The 22,652-nt window shown below is 45.2% G+C and overlaps 1 protein-coding gene across 1 annotated transcript in view; it reads left to right on the top strand.

The window, feature by feature from the left end:
- The window catches only part of ZBTB45 (zinc finger and BTB domain containing 45), a 27,900-nt gene extending 6,572 nt beyond the window's left edge, over nt 1–21,328 (top strand). Inside the window, exons 2-3 of the mRNA XM_075329075.1 lie at nt 1,058–2,662; nt 15,532–21,328. Of these exons, the coding sequence (XP_075185190.1) occupies nt 1,075–2,662; nt 15,532–15,785 (1,842 nt within the window). The 5' untranslated portion in view covers nt 1,058–1,074 and the 3' untranslated portion in view covers nt 15,786–21,328. The remainder of the gene's footprint in view (nt 1–1,057; nt 2,663–15,531) is intronic.
- The last annotated feature ends 1,324 nt before the right edge of the window (nt 21,329–22,652 follow it).

Consider the following 22,652-nt stretch of genomic DNA (forward strand, 5'->3'; position numbering starts at 1 on the left):
ATTTGCATGTTGGGCATTCTTTACTGCTGGGAGCAAAAGTTTGAAACAGAGCGGTACAGAAGAAATAAAAAAAACTCTTCCAGAATCTGTGAAACACCATTAATTGGGGATGTAAATAAAGAAAAAATCCAGTGAAACTTCCTTCCTTAAAGGGAACCTGTCACCAGTTTTTTACCTATTAAAACAAAAATATCACCTTCTGCAGCTCCTGGGCTGCATTCTAGGAAGGTGGACCTTGTTGCTGGCCCCACTTGCAGACCCCAAAAAGAACAAAAATCTTACCGTTTTCTATGCAAATGAGTTTGGTTAGCCAGATGGGCGGGGTCTAATTCGGCTCCTGCCCCCCCCCTCCTGCCGCTGTTCGCCATCCCCCAGTCATGATTTACATGGATGATGCCGCCCCACGCTGCTGGAGTCTCGCGCAGGCTCATTTCGCTGTGCCCCTATCACGGGGCTGAGCATAAAGTTTCCCTTGCGCGAGCGCCGGTGATGTAGTTGCGCAGGCGCGAGATTATGGGCGGGTACAAGGATGACACTGGTGAGGTCATGCACAGCGCCACCCATAATCTCGCGCCTGCGCAAATACATCACCAGCGCTCGCGCAAGGGAAACTTTATGCTCAGCCTCACGATAGGGGCACAACGAAATGCGCCTGCATGGGGCGGCATCATCCATGTAAATCATGACTGGGGACGGCAAACAGCGGCAGGAGGGGGGGGCAGGAGCCGAATTAGACCCCGCCCATCTGGCCAACCAAATTCATTTGCATAGGAAAGGTAAGATTATTATAAAGTTCTTTTAGGGGTCTGCAAGGGGGGCCAGCAACAAAGTGCACCTTCCTAGAATAGAATGCAGCCCAGGAGCTGCAGAAAGTGATATTTCTGGTTTAATAGGGAAAAAACTGGTGACAGGTTCCCTTTAAGAAACACTAGTGAAGAACTAATACATGCACTTGTATCTTGATGTCTGTCTTCAGTATCTCCAGAGATTTTTCTCCTTTGATAATGTGAGAATTTTTCTTATATTGAAACAATTTTTTTTCTTTTCTGTCCAACAGCAAACCACGCTCCAGGAATGATGGCAGATGCAGTTCACTACATCCACCTTCAGAACTTCAGTAAGTCTCTCTTAGAGACTCTGAATGCCCAACGTCTTGGAGGTCATTTCTGTGATGTCACGGTGCACATCCACGATGCCACCCTGCGTGCCCATCGCTGTGTGCTGGCTGCGGGGAGTCCCTTCTTCCATGACAAGCTTCTCCTGGGTTACTCCGAGATCGAGGTTCCACCAGTTGTTCCCACCCAGGTGGTCCAGCAGCTGGTGGAGTTTATGTACAGTGGGTCACTGGTCGTTGCCCAGTCTGAAGCCTTGCAGATTCTGACAGCTGCCAGTATCTTGCAGATTAAGACTGTCATTGATGAGTGCACGCAGATTATATCTCAGAGCAGAGCAAACAAACCGGTGTCTATTGTTGGAGGGATGGCATCGTGTGGACCACAAAGCAGATCTTCCATCAATAAAATACAAGAGCAGCCCATCAAGGAAGCAGACTGCCCATCAACCATTGGCATCAGAGACTCCACTTGTGCTTTACCGTCTTCCCTAAGGTCTAATGAGTTAGAGATGATCTCACAAATGGGGTCCGTCAGCGAAACACCAAAACTACTGTGTGCTTCCGAAGTGCGGTACAAATTGAGGGACATGTTGTCCTCACAGCAGCGACAGCTTCCAGAGGTGAGGGAGATGGCGCCTGAGGTGGAGCATGTGTCCGATGGCGAGAGCATATCCACTGCTTACTTACCGCAAGCTGAGGCTCCACAGAGTTGCCACAGCCGCAAGCAGCGCCAACCCGTGCGCCTCCAGCTCTCTGACTCTGTACCAGTCATCATAAAAGATGAGGACGATGACGAAGAAGAGACTGAAGAAAACAATGGCAAAGATGAGACTGAAGATGATAAGGGGGGCATTGTGTTCAGTGAGTGCAGTGGAGGTTTCACCAGCTGCGGAGAAAACGATAAAAGCAGAAGCCCTGATGATAAAGTGCGAAACGCCAGCAGTGGAAGGAAAGACTCCACAGGGCAGATGGAGTTCACTTCTGAGGGACAGGATTTCTTCTCCAACCAAGATGTGTTCTCAGAATCGTTTATACCACCATGGCAGAATGAAGAGAACCTGTCAGAAGGAGCCAGGGAGAATTCAATAGACAACACTGATAAGTTTCGTTCGGACTGTAGTTTGGATGGCTCCAGCTTGAGAAATTTGGCTGTGGTTGCTAGTTCTGACTTCAAGCCAAGTCCACCCTTTAATGCAAGAGTTGCTGAATCTCGAGGACTGCCGTTCGTGGCTTCTGTCCTTCCCAGAGACCTTAAGAACTCTGTCTCGGCTGCTGTGGCGACCAGTTCATCCAGCATCTTCCAATTCCACCTGACGCATCCTAACCAAAATCCGGCAGCAGTCACACAGGGCTTTTTCAGTGTTCAGCCAGAGGGTGCAAATAATGTGGTACAAATGAACTCTAATATGGTCCCAGGAAACTTGCAAAATGACCAAACACAGCGGCCTGGACCTTCCCGTAACCCGGAGCCTTCCTACGTGTGCAGTCACTGCCAGAAAACCTTTAGTTCCCGGAAAAATTATACCAAACACATGTTCATCCATTCTGGTAAGAATGTCATAGGTTTACTGGCAAATTCAGATAGAACTAAACTCTTCATATTCCTGTCCACAAATGATGACTATAGCAGGTACACTCTGGACATATTAGTCCACGTGCACACATTGATCATTTGGTGATATTATTTATTTTTTTCCCTCCATATTTGTGGGACAATTGGAGGAAAAGTATAATATAAACACAGGCACCACTTCTGTGTTTTTGTTTTTTTTTTTTTAACCCACTCCTGGTTTTGGCTTACAAATACAGAGGAAAAACTCACCAAATACTCAACGTGTGATCATGGCTTTATAATGATTATTACAGATGGCAGTATTATATCATGTATATATACTTCTACTTATTGTTACAGTATATAGTAGTTGTATTTATACATAGGTAACAGTATTACAGAAGTTATTTCTATATTTAAAGAGAACCTGACAGGAGATGCATGCTGCCCTTTCCATGGTCAGCTGTATCAGGCACTGGCTGTACAATTTCAGCCATGTATGTTTGACTCTGAAATGCTGTGACGTGTCAGGGAAAAACATTTTGAGTTGCAAGTGACTGAGTTACGCTAGATACTAGTTGGACAGGCGGGTCCCTAGCAGCTACTCCCCGCCCGCTGCCCTGGAGTGACGGGTTTCTCTTTATACACGCACCAAGTCTCCAGCCCCAGCCAGGTCTCCAGCCCCAGCCAGGTCTCCAGCCCCAGCCAGGTCTCCAGCCCCAGCCAGGTCTCCAGCCCCAGCCAGGTCTCCAGCCCCAGCCAGGTCTCCAGCCCCAGCCAGGTCTCCAGCCCCAGCCAGGTCTCCAGCCCCAGCCAGGTCTCCAGCCCCCTTCAAACTTTATAGGTAAGGATGGTTGACCTCCAGGAGATCAACATCCAACACTGCGGAGACACCATCACGTGTTTCTCAATGCAGTGACACTAGAACAAGGCCCCCTGGGAAAATATGCAAAACAAGAATGCCGCGGAGACACCATCATATGTTTCTCAACGCTGGCTGGAAACTAGCCAGGTCTTTCACCGGGAAGGAACAACCTTGTGAAGGGCAGTCTCTAGTCAAGGAAACCGCCTATACCAAAACATGGTATCCATGTATGCATATGGTATCCATCCATGGTATTCATGTCAGTATTCACACAGCAGTCTCTGCTTTTCATATATTCCCCTTACATAGTCACTGGTGTGCATACCTTCTCTCTATATAGTGTAGATTTTTTAAGGTTTTTGCACCCAGTTCAGACTCAGAATGGTGTTCCAGACGTTATTTCTTGATTAAATCTATTGACTGGACGGGCTCAAAAAGAATTGACATGGTGCATCTTCAAAAACGCAGCCAAAAAAAAGGTGCAGTTTGGTCAGCAAAATAGAAATCTCATAGACTTTGCTGGGAGAAGGAAATTAATGCATCTTGGTGCATCGTTGTGACCTCAAACGCACCAGAAATGCAATAAAAGATGCACAATGTGAACATAGCCTTATAGTTGCTATAGTCATGTACATAGGAGCAGTATTTTGGTAAGTCCATTCTGGTTCATCAGGGGCATGTATATTGGTGACAGTAACTATATTGTGCAGTATTGGGCTATGTTGCGTTTTTATCACCTGTGTCTATCGTGTTTATCACGTTTTTTGATAACTTTTTTTTTTTTTAGTTCAGTTTTTGTCACAAAACTGCAAGCAAATCCTGGTGCCAGCAAAGTCAGTGAGAATCGTGTAGTGCATGCTTTGAGCAGTTCTGGCAGATTTTCTGCAGAAAAAAATATGCAGCATTTCAATTTTCTGTGTATTTGCAGTGTTTTTTCACCCTTTTAATTCAATTTGCAAAACACAGCAAAAATTCGTGTTTTTACTGCCAAGAGATGCAGAAATGTCTGCAACCAAATACTCAACGTGCGCACAAACCTTTAGGATACTTCTACATGGGTCATTTCTGGTGCAGTAGTTCACTAGCAGAAAATTGCCGCATAAATTGATAGGCTGAGGGTGTTGGCATGAAGTCCTGTAATATGCAGCATATTTCTATCTGTAAATTCTCCTGTGTACCTGACCCATGTGCATATATTCTTGTACATAGGGGCCAGCAGTATTATAGTAGTACTTATATTCATGTACATAGCAGGCAGTATTATAGTATTTATATTTATGTACATAAGTGTTATAGTAGTTAGTCTTATACATAGGGAGAGGTATTTATATTTATGTACATTGGAGCAGTATTATAATAGTTATATTCTTGTATATAGAAGCAGTAGTATAGTAGTAAGATTCTTGTATGTAGGGGCAATATTATAACGGATATATTCTTGTACATAGGGGGTAGTAGTATATTAGGTATATTCTTGTACATACAAGGTAATATTATAATGGGTATATTCTTGTACATGGGGCAGTATTATAGTAGTTATATTCTTGTACATGGGGCAGTATTATAGTAGTTATATTCTTGTACATGGGGCAGTATTATATTAGTTATATTCTTGTACATGGGGCAGTATTATAGTAGTTATATTCTTGTACATAGGAGCAGTATTATAGTAGTTATATTCTTGTACATATGGGGCAGTATTATAGTAGTTATATTCTTGTACATAGGAGCAGTATTATAGTAGTTATATTCTTGTACATAGGGGCAGTATTATAGTAGTTATATTCTTGTACATAGGAGCAGTATTATAGTAGTTATATTCTTGTACATAGGGGCAGTATTATAGTAGTTATATTCTTGTACATAGGCAGTATTATAGTAGCTATGCTCTTGTACATAGGAGCAGTATTATAGTAGTTATATTCTTGTACATAGGGGCAGTATTATAGTAGTTATGCTCTTGTACATAGGAGCAGTATTATAGTAGTTATGCTCTTGTACATAGGGGGCAGTATTATAGTAGTTGTAGTCTTGTATGCAGGCGGCAGTATTATAGTACTTCTAGTCTTGTATGTAGGAGGCAGTATTATAGTAGTTATGCTCTTGTACATAGGAGGCAGTATTATAGTAGTTATGCTCTTGTACATAGGAGCAGTATTATAGTAGTTGTAGTCTTGTATGCAGGAGGCAGTATTATAGTAGTAGTCTTGTATGTAGGAGGCAGTATTATAGTAGTTATATTCTTGTACATAGGGGCAGTATTATAGTAGTTGTAGTCTTGTATGCAGGAGGCAGTATTAGGGCTAAGCCACACGGCGAGAAAATCGGTGCGAGTGGAGTGCGATAAAACATCGCATTCCCCTCGGACCAATTCTAGCCTGTGTGTCAGCACACATGGGCGATTATTTTCTCAGCCCTAATCGGACTGAGAAAACAATCGCAGCATGCTGCGATTGTAAGCTGAGTCTCTTTCTCTCGCACCCATTCAAGTGAATGGGGCAAGAGAAAAATCGCACTGCACTCGCGGTACACCGGTGTACTGCTAGTGCAGTGCGAGAATGGCAATACCCGGCTACACAGGAGAGAGGGAGAGAAATCCCTCCCTCCTCTCCTGAGTGCCGGCCCGCCCCCCGCAGCTGAGGTCTGCTCGCACGAACGGACCTCAGTTGCAAGGACACAGGCATGACACTCGGCTCTGCTGTACTGCCAGCACGAGCCGAGTCTCATGCAAGTGGATCGCAGTAGTGCCCGTGTGGCCCCAGCCTTATAGTAGTTGTAGTCTTGTATGCAGGAGGCAGTATTAGGCTGGGGCCACACGGGCACTACTGCGATCCACTTGCATGAGACTCGGCTCGTGCTGGCAGTACAGCAGAGCCGAGTGTCATGCGTGTGTCCTTGCAACTGAGGTCCGTTCGTGCGAGCAGACCTCAGCTGCGGGGGGCGGGCCGGCACTCAGGAGGGGAGGGAGGGATTTCTCTCCCTCTCTCCTGCGTAGTCAGCTATTGCCATTCTCGCACTGCACTAGCAGTACACCGGTGTACTGCGAGTGCAGTGCGATTTTTCTCTCGCCCCATTCACTTGAATGGGTGCGAGAGAAAGAGTCTCGGATTACAATCGCAGCATGCTGCGATTGTTTTCTCGGTCCGATTAGGGCTGAGAAAATAATCGCCCATGTGTGCTGACACACAGGCTAGAATTGGTCCGAGGGGAATGCGATGTTTTATCGCACTCCACTCGCACCGTTTTTCTCGCCGTGTGGCTTAGCCCTTATAGTAGTAGTCTTGTATGCAGGTGGCAGTATTAGGGCTAAGCCACACGGCGAGAAAATCGGTGCGAGTGGAGTGCGATAAAATATCGCATTCCCCTCGGACCAATTCTAGCCTGTGTGACAGCACACATGAGCGATTATTTTCTCAGCCCTAATCGGACTGAGAAAACAATCGCAGCATGCTGCGATTGTAAGCTGAGTCTCTTTCTCTCGCACCCATTCAAGTGAATGGGGCGAGAGAAAAATCGCACTGCACTCGCGGTACATCGGTGTACTGCTAGTGCAGTGCGAGAATGGCAATACCCAGCTACGCAGGAGAGAGGGATAGAAATCCCTCCCTCCCCTCCTGAGTGCCGGCCCGCCCCCCGCAGCTGAGGTCTGCTCGCACGAACGGACTTCAGTTGCAAGGACACAGGCATGACACTCGGCTCTGCTGTACTGCCAGCACGAGCCGAGTCTCATGCAAGTGGATCGCAGTAGTGCCCGTGTGGCCCCAGCCTTATAGTACTTCTAGTCTTGTATGTAGGAGGCAGTATTATAGTAGTTATATTCTTGTACATAGGGGCAGTATTATAGTAGTTGTAGTCTTGTATGCAGGAGGCAGTATTATAGTAGTTGTAGTCTTGTATGGCAGTATTATAGTACTTCTAGTCTTGTATGCAGGCGGCAGTATTATAGTAGTTGTAGTCTTGTATGCAGGAGGCAGTATTATAGTAGTTGTAGTCTTGTATGGCAGTATTATAGTACTTCTAGTCTTGTATGCAGGCGGCAGTATTATAGTACTTCTAGTCTTGTATGCAGGAGGCAGTATTATAGTAGTTATAGTCTTGTACATAGGAGCAGTATTATAGTAGTTGTAGTCTTGTATGCAGGAGGCAGTATTATAGTAGTTGTAGTCTTGTATGGCAGTATTATAGTACTTCTAGTCTTGTATGCAGGCGGCAGTATTATAGTACTTCTAGTCTTGTATGTAGGAGGCAGTATTATAGTAGTTATATTCTTGTACATAGGGGCAGTATTATAGTAGTTGTAGTCTTGTATGCAGGAGGCAGTATTATAGTAGTTGTAGTCTTGTATGGCAGTATTATAGTACTTCTAGTCTTGTATGCAGGAGGCAGTATTATAGTAGTTGTAGTCTTGTATGGCAGTATTATAGTACTTCTAGTCTTGTATGCAGGAGGCAGTATTATAGTAGTTGTAGTCTTGTATGGCAGTATTATAGTACTTCTAGTCTTGTATGTAGGAGGCAGTATTATAGTACTTCTAGTCTTGTATGTAGGAGGCAGTATTGCAGCCGGTAGATTCTTGTAGATAAGGGAATCTCTTTCCACAAAAAAACCAAGTATTTAGAATTTCCTATGTATTTGCTTAGTGACTAGGAATGTTTTATTAATCTGAAATCTGGTAGTAAATCATTGCTGGGCCGGCTTTCCTGGCTGCTCTCCATGCTGTACAGGCAGTGCAGCTCTGGCAGGTGGAGTTGTGTATAGTTGGCGCGGGGTAGCAGTGTGTTCTCTTGGCAGCTGTCTTGTATCTGTGATTGTCTTCTCTATGTTTATCCTTCAGGATCATTTTTCTCTTGTTTTTAGACTTTCTTATTTAGGCCGTTGCCTAAATGCCAGTTTAGAGCTGAAATAGCAGACGTGTAGATCGCATATAGCCTGACTGTGAAGCGATATTGCCCTGGGACTGGTGTTTCATCAGTGTCTCCTGCTTCTATAGACAGTCCCTTCAATAAGCATGGAACTTGCCGGTGCATTTGGCGATCCTGCCGGTGTCCCTGCATTTTGTGAAGTTGATCTTAGATTGTTGTAAATTAGTAGCCTGCAGCTCTGTCTAGTCTTAGAAGCGTTGTGTCCTGATACGATTTATGAAGGTTTCTAACTAAAAAAAAGATTTCGATGTAGTGCTATATTGAGCACTGTGGTTGCTTTGGTAGTGGCAGAGGCGTAGCTGGCAGGGGCGCAGCTGGCAGGGGCGCAGGGTGGAACTGTTGTCTGAGGCCTAACGAAAAGCACATCAGCGGGCTGATGAGTCCTCTGAGATCATTTCTTCCTTGGTGAGCCGTGTAGTTCATTCTTCCACCCAGAAAGCCGAGCACTCCATGCTTATTTATACAATCTTCTCACTGTATTACTATTAAATGGTGACTGAAATACCAAAGATCAGTATAAAGAAGTACTCTGCTCATCAGGGGAAGGATTTGTAGCACAGCCATCTGAGAGTGTGCCCTGCCTCGTTGGCGTTCACGGCTGGGGGGGCCTCGCCTCGTTGGCGTTCACGGCCGGGAGGGGGCCTCGCCTCGTTGGCGCTCACGGCCGGGGGGGGCCTCGCCTCGTTGGCGCTCACGGCCGGGGGGGGGGGGCCTCGCCTCGTTGGCGCTCACGGCCGGGAGTGTGCCCTGCCTCGTTGGCGTTCACGGCTGGGGGGGCCTCGCCTCGTTGGCGTTCACGGCCGGGAGGGGGCCTCGCCTCGTTGGCGCTCACGGCCGGGGGGGGGGGCCTCGCCTCGTTGGCGCTCACGGCCGGGGGGGGGGCCTCGCCTCGTTGGCGTTCACGGCCGGGGGGGGGGGGCTCGCCTCGTTGGCGTTCACGGCCGGGGGGGGCCTCGCCTCGTTGGCGTTCACGGCCGGGGGGGGCCTCGCCTCGTTGGCGAGGCCCCCAGCTGTCAGCTCCTGAAGGCACAAAGAAGCTTTTGACCTTTTAACAACCCCCCCATCCAAAGAAAAAAAAAGAGGAAAGGATATTATGGGTCTCTGAAAATGACTATACAGATTATTATTTTTTTTTTTTTTTTAAAACCACTATAATAATATTAGAATATTAAAAGAAAGAAAGAGGTAGTTAATGGAAGTGCAGAAACAAAATTTTGCTGCAGCGGGAAAAGGGTAAAATCCCTTAAGGACGATTTTTCCCTTCAGCTTGGATTGCTATGGCTGACATTAGCGGTGCACGTTGTGCAGTGCCCATGAGACTTTACAGCTATAAACTAGTTCTGGGCTCGGTAATCACCAGGTAGGTCAGCTTAGTGAATCCTGCCAAGATATGCTTGCTTTATTTCTATACATCATCCATGAACCAGTCCTGTAACTTTCCCTTCCTCTGTAATTTGTGGCTGCAGATTTCAGCCTCTTAAGGTGGCTGTCCAAGACTTTATAGGGAGAACACTGCGATACTTAGAGGGCACTGTGTGAAAGGGTTGTAAGGATTGGAAAAATATGGCTGCTTCCTTTTACCACCCGTGCCGCATTGTTCCCAGATTGTGTGGTGTCTGAGGCTCTTAGGCTACTTTCACACATCCGGCTGTAGCAGTGCGGCACAATCCGGCGCTCTGCTGAAAAAACAAAAACTTTTTTTTGCCGCCGGTTTCGTTTTTTTTCCAACATTGGCGCCATATTGTGCCGCATGGCCTTGCGTTCCGTCCGTTTTTTGCTGCATGCGGCACATTTAGCCGATGCGGCGGCCGGATGGAACGTTCCCTGGCACAGTTTTTGCTCCGGCCAAAAAAAAAACGCATTGCGCCGCATCCGGCTGCTGCGGCGCATTTGTCAATGCATGCCTATGGACGCTGGATGCGGCGCGATGCGGCAAAAACCGCATCCGGCTGCCGCATGCGGTTTCTTCCACTGCGCATGCTCAGTAGAGTGCCGCAACTGGAAAAAAACAGACGGGCCGCATGTATAAACTTATGCAAAGGATGCGGTGTTTTCGCCGCATCCGTTGCATAGGTTTCACAGCCGGATTGAGCCGCACAGCTCAAACTGGATGTGTGAAAGTAGCCTTAGTTTGCCCTTTGCATAAGTAGCGTGCCTACACTGACGCTTCACGTGCTGCGGGAGGCGTTTTCTTGATATTTGTGCAGCACAGAGTTTCCAGCAGTCAGCCCTGTGCAGCAGAAGACAATGGAGATAAGCCGCACATAATTGTGCTTACTGAAAAGATAAAACAGGGTTATAACCCTAAAGTTATTGCAGTCTGGTCCCTGATAAGGGGCCGTGCACAGTAAAGGCGTGCTAGGGTTATTGCAGCACTGGATGGTCCCCAGTTGGTTGCTTTATGAAGTTAACCATGATAATCTACCAGAACTGTCAATTTCAGGATCTAACCAAGTCTAGGACACACCTATGGGAGTTCTCCAATTTTGAGGCCCCCATGCACATCAGTATAATGTCAACAGTCTGTGTATGTGGGACTCTTGGACTGGCGATCCTTCCTTCTGTTCTTCCTGCGATAAGTCACCGCCAAAGAAGTCTACCGGCCACGCTCCTGAACTCTCCCCCTTCCCAACTGGGGCCTCCTTCCGGTCAATAGGGGACTATGGCTATGTCTGATGTGTGGTCGGAACTATTCTGGTTCAAAAGCCGAATGAGTTCATGTAATGACAGGAAGTGTTGTTGTCATAATGTGAAAGCTGCAGAAAAGTAGCAGCTATTCCTAAAAAAAGCTTTTTACACTGTTTTTTTTTCTTAGTTTTTTTTCTTTTTCTTTGCAGAAAGAGGTTTAACACTAGAAGTCCCAGGAATTTCGAGCTCCATAGGGTTCCAATGGTAGAAATGTTAAATGACCCCTCTCTGGGACTTCTAGTGTTAATGCCCGTCCGGCAAGTGCACTAATTAGCTGTATACAATGACGGAGGTGGACGTTGCCGGTAAATGCTTTTGTCGTTGCCCGTTCTATATGGCTTGATTGACATCCCTGAGAGCAGTGACTATCCTCACAAGCCCTGTTTCAGGGCCACGTAACATAACCCATATGAGGCAGGGACAGGGTGCGGCCAGCTGGACTTCACTCCGCAGTGCTCCCCTCACTTTATATTGGGCTGCTGAGGACCCTAGTGTTGTTCTCTGTGAGCTGCGCTGTCGGTCGGGCAGCCCCTTGACGTTCCATTGTCTGTTAGCTGTTTTTGGCCCTTTTTTTGAGCGCTAATGTTTCTCCGGCTCTGGGTTCAGTCTGGGATAATCTTAGTTCTGGACATTCTTTCAGTCCAGCGAGCCCGTTATGTAACGGTTTATAGGAGCCTGTAAAGAGACGCCGCAGGGTTTATACAGCGAGAGCAATAAATAATTCAGGGGGATAAACATCCTGAGTACAAGGAGGACAGCCGCCATACTGCATGCTAAACACTCCTAGGAAATACTTTCCATTTACGCCTTCAGCCAGCAGAAGTTTTCATTAAGTTCTTAAGGAACATAAATGTTTATAAGATGCTCCCCAGGAGATCTGACTCTACGAGCCCGGCCAGGGAAATAGAAACAAGGGAGAGGGTAAAGTCTAAAACTTATTCCATTTTGTGCAGGGGGTATTCCAGTTCTCTGGATGTAGCCTGCAGTGTAAAGAATGGCGTTTTCAATTCTGATATTGTGTTTTTCTTTCTTTCCTTTAATGGTATACAATTTGTGTCTGAATATTTGTGACAATTGCATCTCAGTTGTGCAGTGACCTCTCCATTTAGACCTGGGCCAGAGACCCATGCATTTCAAGACATTAATACCGCTTTTTTGCCAACAGCTTTTCTAAAGTTTATGGATTCATTAAATAACTTGTCACAACTTAGCTGTACTAGGCACATCAATATAATGTTCAGAAACAAGGCTTCTCTGAAATACCATATGTTGGCAATTCTGACTCTGAGTGGTGCTATTGTGCTCCACTTATTCCCATCGCAAGACCCCTGGGCTCCGTGACCTCTGAGATCCAGTGATATCACGTCAACTTCCAGTTGACGTGACATCACTGAGCCTGGCCCCAGTCTCTGTGAGTGACTGGGCTGTGGGCGGAGCTTTCCTGCTCAGCACAGCCCAGCGCCACAGCACAGCATCTCCCTGCTCTCTCCTTCACTGTAGAGCGCCGCAACCATTAGCGATGGTGGGCTGTGCTGAACTGTGAAACTCCGCCCACAGCCAGGCACTCAGATAGGTTGGGGCCGGCCTCAGTGATGTCAGGTCAACTGGAAGTTAACATGACATCACCAGATCTCAGAGGTCACGGAGCTCGGGGGTCACATGATGGGGAAGAGCAGTCCGCAATAGCACCGCTCAGAGGCAGAATTGCCAACACAGATATTTGAGAGACGCCTTGTTTCTGAACATTATATCAATGTGGCCAGTAATGGTAAGTAGTGAACCACCCCTTTAACTTGAGATCCTGACAGCTGATACATGCTGCCCATTGATTGTATAAACTCTGCAGTCATGTTTGACTTGGAAACTGTAAGCTACCCTGGAGTAACAGATCTGTCTTTGCACTCGTTTGGGGAGAGACCTCTCAGTCTAGGGCAATGGTGGAGAGAAGCCGACTGGGATCTGCCTGTCCGATTAGTGTGCAGCACGGCTTGTAAAGTTTTTTTTTTTTCTGTTCACCATACCTGGCGTAGTTTATACAGATACTGCTTGATATGTTTAGTCCATGGGAGAGATTAGACCGCACACTCCGGATTATGCCAAAAACTATCTTCTTTATTAATATAAACAGTGCAGGATAAAATGCAGGAGAGGAGCTAGGTGCAGGCTCCTTCACGAACGACGTCCGTTTTGCGCCTAACCTACGGCCGTTTCGCTTCTAATCACACTTCCACTAGTTGAAGCGTGATTAGACGCGAAACAGCCGTGAAGGAGCCTGCACCTATCTCCTCTCCTGCATTTCATCTTGCACAGTTTATATTAATAAAGATCATTTTTGGCATAATCCGGAGTGTGCGGTCTCATCTCTCCCATGGACTACATATGGATCTCTTAACCTGCATAGGCGTGCACCTCCGAGCCAGGATTATGGAGTGCCTAAGCTGATTTCCACGCTGGTGTGACACCCCGCAAGGTAGACGTTTCTGTGGTGCGGGACCCTTTCCTTCTTGTGTTTTCTGCACTGCTTGATATGTTTCCCATGGATCTTGTATCAGTGGTCAGTTTCACTTTAAGGCTATGTGCACACGTAGCGTTTAGTGTTGAGCGAGTATGCTTGTCACTACTCGGTACTCGCACGAGTATCAATGTACTCGGGCTACTCGGCGGGGACCGAGTAATTTCACGATACTCGTGCTGTACTCGTGGTCTTCATGTTGGCGCTCTTTTTAGAGCCAGCCCTTATGCAGGGATTGGCTGGCAGACCGCAATGCCACAGCCCTGTTACTTGTGGAATTGCAGTGATTGGCCGGCCCGCACAGCATGACCGTGCCTTTAGCCCGACACTTCCCCGCTCGGCTACGGCCCCTCCCGCACTCCACTCCGCGTGTATATATATATGCACGCTTACACACACACGCACGGTTTTTTTTTTAATTTACAGTTTTATGGTTTCTACATGCTGCCGGGGGTCATTTCACAAAAATACTCGGGTCTCCCATAGGATAACATTGGGCTCGGTGCTCGGGCCGAGTACACGAGTATCTTGGGATGCTCGGCCCGAGCCTCGAGCACCCGAGCTTTTTAGTACTCGCTCATCACTAGTAGCGTTCTGCCCTGCAGAAATTTCTGCAGCGATTTGACCAGCACACGTGCGCTTCAAATCGCTGCAGAAACAGTCCGTAATGAAAAAAAAAAAATCGATTCCATGCTCTGAGTGCAGCCCCCCCCATTAGACGAGCGGGGGCTGCAGGCAGAGCGCAGGAAAGAAGTGACATCACTTCTTAGAACGCGCGCTTCGGGCAGCAGCCGAAATGCTGCGCTATAATGCGCCACGTGCGCACGTCTCCTGCATAATCTTCATAGATTGTGCAGGGGACGCAGGACGCATGCAGTTACGCTGCAGTGCAGATCGCAGCGTAACTGCATGCAAATACGCAACGTGCGCACATAGCTTAAGTGTTTCCAGCTTCTTCAGACATTAGGCCAAGAGAAGGGAATTATTTTGCTGCCTGTCCCCGGCTCCACTAATCGTCTGTCCTGCAGCGTTGATGTTCTTGACATCTCGTAAGACTGATGAGAGTGATTTGCTTCAGGAATCAATGGGGTAGTGAGGGACATCATTTTTACAGGTCAGATCGTCAGGAGAAGCAGGAAAGGGCATTTATCAGGTAAGGAATGTCTTTCATTGTTTAATGCAGGGTCCTTCACTTGGTTGAATTTGTGACTCCAGAGATAGGGCTCTCCGCACAATCAGTCTGTGTAGCATGCATTTCAGCTAGTCTACATCAGTAGATGGTCTACGGCACTATGATGACTTTATTGGGAATCTGTCCCAAAACTTTCCCTACCCCATCTGAGAGCAGCATGGTGTAGTCCTGAAATATGTCACTTACTGGGCTGCTTGCTGCAGTTTTGATAGTCACTGTTTTTTATCTTCTGTAGATCCACCAGCTCTCTGAATGCTATGCTCTGTATAACCCCACACAACCGATTGGCAGCTTTCTGGCTATGCACAGTGTACACAGAAAGTTGACAGTCAGTGCATAGAAGCAGGTCTAGTAGTCCTCTAGTGATCATCTGTTGATAAAACATTTTATTTTTTAATCAAAACTACAGCAAGCAGCCCAGTAAGTGACACGTCGTTGATACCGAGGTGTCTGTCTCTACATTGTGCTGCTGTTAGATTTGGTGGCAGAAAACTGGTGACAGATTCCCCTTAAGTGTTTTCATGAAAAGTAGGGATCTCACTTAGAAGCCAGCTAATTACCCATAATGTGTTTGATCTCAAGTTAAGCAAAATGATAGTGGCTCTTGAATGTTTTTGGAAGAGTTCTGCTCTGAAACCATGTGGATGTTACCAGTCACTCAATTTTCTGCTCTTGCCTCCTCTTAGGTGAAAAGCCCCATCAATGTAGCATCTGCTGGAGATCCTTCTCGTTGCGGGATTACCTGCTCAAACACATGGTGACCCACACCGGCGTCCGTGCTTTCCAGTGCTCCATTTGCTGCAAGCGCTTCACCCAGAAGAGCTCCCTGAACGTCCACATGCGCACACATCGACCCGAGCGCTTCCAGTGCTGCTTCTGCAATAAGTACTTTTCCCACCGCACGCTACTAGAGCGACACATCGCCACGCACACCGCCTGATCTGTGACCCACAGCATCAGTTTCACTTGCAATGTTTAATCCCATGGGGTTTCTGATTCCCAATGAATGGGTTTTTTTTAAGCCAGGGGCCAATGTTGTGGAGAGCCACATTTTTATTTTTCACATTAATCATTATGTTCTAAAGAACCTCTCGTTCTTGAAACTCCACGAGGTTTTTCAAAGATTTTTGGTAAAATTTCAAAGCACTTAATCGCATGGAATCCAAAGTCGACTTCATCAGAAAAGACACAATCCCACCGGCTGTAGAACACCGCATCAAGTCAACTTCAAGTAGAAGTCCTTTATGAGTACATGTGGCAAGTGGTCTATGCCAATAAGCATGGAGAAACCTCACCAGACCTCATCCAGTCTGGTGGATCCGCATTCCCAGAAGAACATAAATTCTCTGTTGTTCTACTGACCAGAAAAATTCTAGACATGAGCAGCAAAGAATAACCGTTCCCTGGGGGAACATGAATTTGGCTGTTTTCATAACCATTATGGACCTCTCTATTGGACAGTATGTTGATTTTATGCCCCCCTAAAGGGTATAAGACTAGATAATTGTCCTGAAAGGGGTTCTCCAGAATCGTGGTTCTTATAGTCCCCTGGAATGTGACCTATGAAGGTACGTTGGTACATGCTCAGGCAATAGAGGGTCTTTTTAATACCGTGCCCCTACTATCTATTCCCTTTGCTAGTACATGGTAGGTCTTAGCCCAGGAGACTATCTTCTACTGCCATATGCTGCGACATGGTAGAACCCCTTTACCATGAAGGTTCTGAAGATGATATCCTTGAAGGAGACCTCAAAATCTGTCATTCACACCATGGACCAGAACATGGTACCCGTTAGAGTGATCCAACTTGAGTAGTGCCTCGTATTGCGTTTGTTGAGGTTCTATCAGCAAGAAGGTTAATAATGTCTCATAGTACACAAGGTTACTATTGGAGGATTGAAGACCAGGGACTGATACCCTTTTGTTTTTTTAGTTTGTGCGTCTTGTATATAGCCTATTTAACCACCTTATATAATGTTTGTATTTATGACGATGTGTGACTTTGTCAGCTGTGTTATATGTGTGTATGTACATGTGTATTATTCCGTCACCTGCTTTTATGGACGTCGCATCGATGGTATTTATAACAAACTTGTTGTGGCATGAACCTTAATATATATATTTTTTTTCTTTTAACTAAATTTATACTTAACACCAAAAAAAATTGATTTTTATCTCTCTGCCCTCTGAACCAGGAGGCAGTTTTAAAGGGAATGTGTCATCAGAAAAGGGCCTATTGTTAAATCAAGTTGATGCTGATCATATTTTTTTTTATTTTTTTTTTTAAAATCACGATCTGCAGATTTTGCAAGTGCCAAATGAATGTTCCTTTTTGTTTAGCTGGACCGCTACCATACAAAAGTAATGGGTAGCAAAGCTACATCAATAGTTTAAATGCAATGTGGACCCACATAATCTTATTAGTCCCCACATATCCTTGGTTAGTGCAGTTGCTGTAAAGACCATCTCTGGATGCTGTTAGCGCCTGAGTACACAATATGGTTTTATTGTCTGTTTTTACTTATATTTGTGACAACCTGAAGGATTTAAGGGGGTGTTACATGCCGCAATATCGCTGGTGTAAGCGCCCACCCCCGTCGTTTGTGCGTCACGGGCAAATCGCTGCCCGTGGCGCACAATATCGTTAGGAGCCGTCACATGGACTTACCTGCCTAGCGACATTGCTGTTGCCGGCGAACCGCCTCCTTTCTAAGGGGGCGGTCCATGCGGCGTCACTAAGCGGCCATCCAATAGAAGCGGAGATGAGCCGGACGTAACATCCCGCCCACCTCCTTCCTTCCTCATTGCCGGCGGCCGCAGGTAAGCTGTAGTTCATCATTTCCGAGGTGTCACACGTAGCGATGTGTGCTGCCTCGGGAATGATTAAACAACCTGCGTGCTCCACAATCAACAATTTTTTTAGAAAGGAACAACGTGTCATTGATGGACGATAAGGTGAGTATTTTCTATTGTTAACGGTTGTTCCTTGCTGTCACACGCATCAATGTCGCTAACGATGCCGGATGTGCGTCACGGAATCCGTGACCCCGGCGATATATCGTTAAATACGTCGCTGCATGTGACTGGGCCTTTAGTCCAAGTAAAGTGAATAAGATTCCTAAATTCTCATGCACCCTTTGCTTGTTTTTGACTAGCAGCTTTACAGCAGAATTCAATCTGCAGTTTAATTCTTTCAGCCTTTTTTTTTTTTTTTTTTTATTCTGCAGATTTATACGCATATTAAAGGGAATCGGTAAGGGGATTTTCCAGTACAATACTGTTATATTTAAATAGGGCTTAAGCATACCTTTTAGAATCAGTAACTTTTATTGCTGTAGCTTCTCCTGTTATCTTGCTGTACGCTCTTGAGAATTCAGTGTCTCATTATTATTATTATTTATTATAGCGCCATTTATTCCATGACGCTTTACATGTGAAAGGGGTATACATAATAGGACAAGTACAATAATGATAAACAATACAAGACACAGACTGGTACAGGAGGATAGCGGTCATGATGGCTAGTCAAGTGTATGTAAATACAATTTGCACATTGCCAATGTATATAAAGCGCTGTGAAATTAATAGCGCTATATAAGTGAATAAATATTATCCTATACCCTGCTCCCTGTGCATTCACAATCACTACTGAGGTGGGAGGGAGTATGGGTGGGGACAAACAGCAAAGCAAATTCAGTTCAGATTTACTATCGCTGATGCCAGCACTGACAGATGGCAGGGGGAGCAGGGCATATGTACTTAGCGTTTACATATTCTTCACTAGTTACTAGGTCACACTGAATTCTCCAGAGCTTACAACAAGATAACAGGATAAGGTAGAGCTATAAACATACTGATCCTGTTAGAGCTGCGTAAGCCCATGACATTAGTATTGTACTAGAAAATCACCTGACAGATTCCATTTAATGAGTGGGATAAAATATACACCTATTTTACAGTTTTTCCTGTCAAGTGATGCAGAAATGGTGCATACATTTCTGCTGCAAATACTTATGTGCACACACTTTTTCATTCAGAGTGGATTTCTGGAATCTAGGGGAAAAAGTGCCCAAGTATGGAAAAGTTTGAAAAAACCCCATAACAATAATACTCCTCTGTTAGTCACACAGCTCCAGCACTTCTGCACTGGATCCACCCTATCTTTTGTGTAATGGGTTCATGGTGATACCACGCCATGTGCAGGTGCAGCTCAATAAATTATAATATCAAAAAGTTTTTCAGTAATTTAATACAAAGAGGGAAACTCTTCTATTATATACAGTCATTACACACAGAGTGATCTATTTCAAGTGTTTATTTCCATTAATGTTGATGATTATGGCTTACAGCCAATAAAACCCAAAAGTCAGTATCTCAGAAAATTAGAATATTATATAAATAAGACCAACTGAAAAAAAATATTTTAATCTCAGAAATGTTGGCGCCTCCTGAAAAGTCTGTAGAGTAAATGCCTCAATACTTGGTCGGGGCTCCTTTTGCATGAATTACTGCATCAATGCGGCATGGCATGGAGGCGATCGGCCTATGGCACTGCTGAGGTGTTATGGAAGCCCAGGTTGCTTTGATAGCAGCCTTCAGCTCGTCTGCATTGTTGGATCTGGTGTCTCTTCTAGATTCTCTATGGGGTTTAGATCAGGCGAGTTTGCTGGCCATTATTATTATTTATTATAGCGCCATCAATTCCATGGCGCTTTACATGTGAAAGGGTTATACATAATAGGGACAAGTACAATGTCAATCAAGCACTGTGGTTAGTAAACCAGGTATTGGTGCTTTTAGCAGTGTGGACAAGTGCCAAGTCCTGATGGAAAATGAAATTTCCATCTCTAAATAGCTTGTCTGCAGAGGGAAGCATGAAGTGCTCTAAAATGTCCTGGTAGATGGCTGCGCTGACTTTGATCTTGATAAAACACAGTGGCCCTACACCAGCAGATGACATGGCTCCCCAAACTATCACTGATTGTGTAAACTTCACTCTAGACCTCAAGCAGCTTGGATTGTGGCCTCTCCACTCTTCCTCCAGACTCTGGGACCGCGATTTCCAGATGAAATGCAAAATTTACTTTCATCTGAAAACAACTCCTTGGACCACTGAGCAACAGTCTAGTTGTTTTTCTCCTTGGCCAGGTAAGACGCTTCTGGCGTTGTCTATTGATCATGAGTGGTTTGACACAAGGAATGTGACACTTGTAGCCCATGTCCTGGATACGTCTGTGTGTGGTGGCTCTTGAAGCACTGACTCCAGCAGCAGTCCACTCCTTGTGAATCTCCCCCAAATTTTTGAATGGCCTTTTCGTAACAATCCTATAAAGGCTGTGGTTATCTCGGTTGCTTGTGCACCTTTTTCTACCACACTTTTTCCTTCTATTGAACCTTTCATTAATGTGCTTGGATACAGCACTCTGCGAACAGCCAGCTTCTTTAGCAATGACCTTTTGTAGCTTACCCTCCTTGTAGAGTGTGTCAATGACTGCCTTTTGGATATTTGTCAAGTCAACAGTCTTCCCCCATGTTCGTGTAGCCTACTGAACCAGACTAAAGGACCATTTTAAATGCTTAGGAAGCCTTTGCAGGTGTTTTGTGGTATTTCTAATTTTCTGAAAGTGACTTTTGGGTTTTCATTGGATGTAAGCCATAATCATCAACATTAACAGAAATAACCACTTGAAACAGATCACTCTGTGTGTAATGACTCTATATAATAGGAATAGATCACTGTGTGTAATGACTCTATATAATAGGAATAGATCACTGTGTGTAATGACTATATAATATATGCGTTTCCCTTTTTGTATTGAATTACTGAAATAAACTTTTTGATGGTATTCTAATTTGAGATGCAGTTGTATCTGATCATTGCAGTCTTGTGCTGTGCTTACAAGTTACATTACAGAGGCCAGTGATTGGCTGCAGTGGTCACATGCATGTATGGCCTATAATAACGGCATGGAAGCAAACTGGCGGGCCTCCCAGGCTCGGGTTTGAACAAGTGAGTATTTTTTTTTTTTTTATTTTAATTTTATACCAACATGGAAATCCCTTTTAACAGCCGTATAAGAAAGATGGCCACCGTAATCTTGTACAGAAAAATGGAAAGAAATTAAGATGTAAACATTTTAGTATCTGTCTTTAGTGAAAAGATGATACATTCCTTTTTAAGAAGTGCCCTTTTTATTTTTTTTCTAGCACGGTCTGTTTTCATGCTGTTACATGTATGCCAAATATAAACGAAATGTTGCCCTGTAGGTATTAAAATGTCACATTTTAATCTGTGTGGCTTTTTTATTTTTAATTCACCTCTTCTCTATAAATTAAGGGTCATCTGTCACCTTGACCTGCTTTTGTAAGATGATAAACTGGTGGAGACGTCTTGTTAAACTCAAAAGAAAAAAAACTTGCTGGCCCATCCTTGTGTTGGCCCGATTTACCCGAGCATCTAATAAATGTCGTGTTGCTGATTGACTGAGTTGTATCATGAAGTACATAACAAACCCTCGAAATTTCAGTTCTGACTCTTAATTAACCAGAGAAGTCTTCTGTCTCTTGTCAAAAGCAAAGTTATATTGTATATTTTTTTGTTGTCTTTTTTTTTTTTCTTCGTGTGTTTTTCCTCTTGACCTATGAAATTTGGTGTTAAAGAAATATGTTCAGCAGGCCAAGAGTATTATTGAAAAAAGTGAACAGCTCCGGGTTTTTTCCCTTCAACATATGAGCTCTCTCTCCAGCATCAAAGGGAATCTGTCAGCAGGTTTTTGCTACCTCATCTGAGAGCGGCATAATGTAGGCAAAGAGACTCTGAATCCAATGATGTATCACTTAGATTACTGGCTGCAGTATTGCTGTTAGAGCTGCCCCCGCCCACAGCAGGCTCTCTATAGGAATTGTACATTGACTGTCAGGTATCAAGCAGAGGAGGGGGCATGCCGGGCCGCTCTGCATGTGACAGTGTAGTTTGAGCAATGATAAGTCCTACTGTTTAAACATAGCATATTAGCAGACTGGACCTTGACAAGACAGGCATCCCATAATCCTCTGTTCACCCTCGCAGCATATGCTGTCTTCAGATTATATAGCAAAAACATGCTGACGGATTTCCTTTTCAATCATTGATGCACTCTTTTTCCTGCTGGACATGAATTTGGATGCAAATATTAATACTGGACAGCATTGTCTTGTACTCAAGAAGTACCAATGCCTAGTGACTCATTGGTATTTCTTCTCCGTAGGTATGCAGGTGACAGGTTCTTGAGACCCTGACAGCTGATTAATACAGCCATGAATTAGACACTGGCTCCCTCATTTCATGCTGCAGCATTTCAGAGAAAACACATTTAAAGGGAACCTGTCAAGTGCAATATGCACCCAGAACCACGAGCAGTTCTGGGTGTATATTGCTAATCCCGAACTGTCCCTGCATTTAGTAGCCTAGAGGGAGATCTTTTAGGGAAGTATTTCTAAAGATCTTTTATCTTATGCTAATGAGCACAGGGACTAGTCCCAAGGGTGTTATATCCCCCGACTAGTCCATCCTCTTAGCCCACAGGGGCGTACTAACATGCTATTTAATGCAGTGTCAAGAGCGGTACCGAGCATAACTGTGTTAGCTGGGACCGCGCTTCTGAATGTCGGGAACTTCCAGTCATGCGCAGTATGAAGCCAGGTTTATGCGACCCGGCTTCAGAGAGGTCTACTGCGCATGACGAAGTGCCGGGCATTCAGAAGTGCGGTCACAGGTACTCGCTACACCGCTCGTGGCGCTGCATTGAGTAGTATGTTAGTGCGCCCC

Source organism: Anomaloglossus baeobatrachus, chromosome 11 (genome assembly GCF_048569485.1).
Source record: "Anomaloglossus baeobatrachus isolate aAnoBae1 chromosome 11, aAnoBae1.hap1, whole genome shotgun sequence".
NCBI classification, from domain to species: domain Eukaryota; kingdom Metazoa; phylum Chordata; class Amphibia; order Anura; family Aromobatidae; genus Anomaloglossus; species Anomaloglossus baeobatrachus.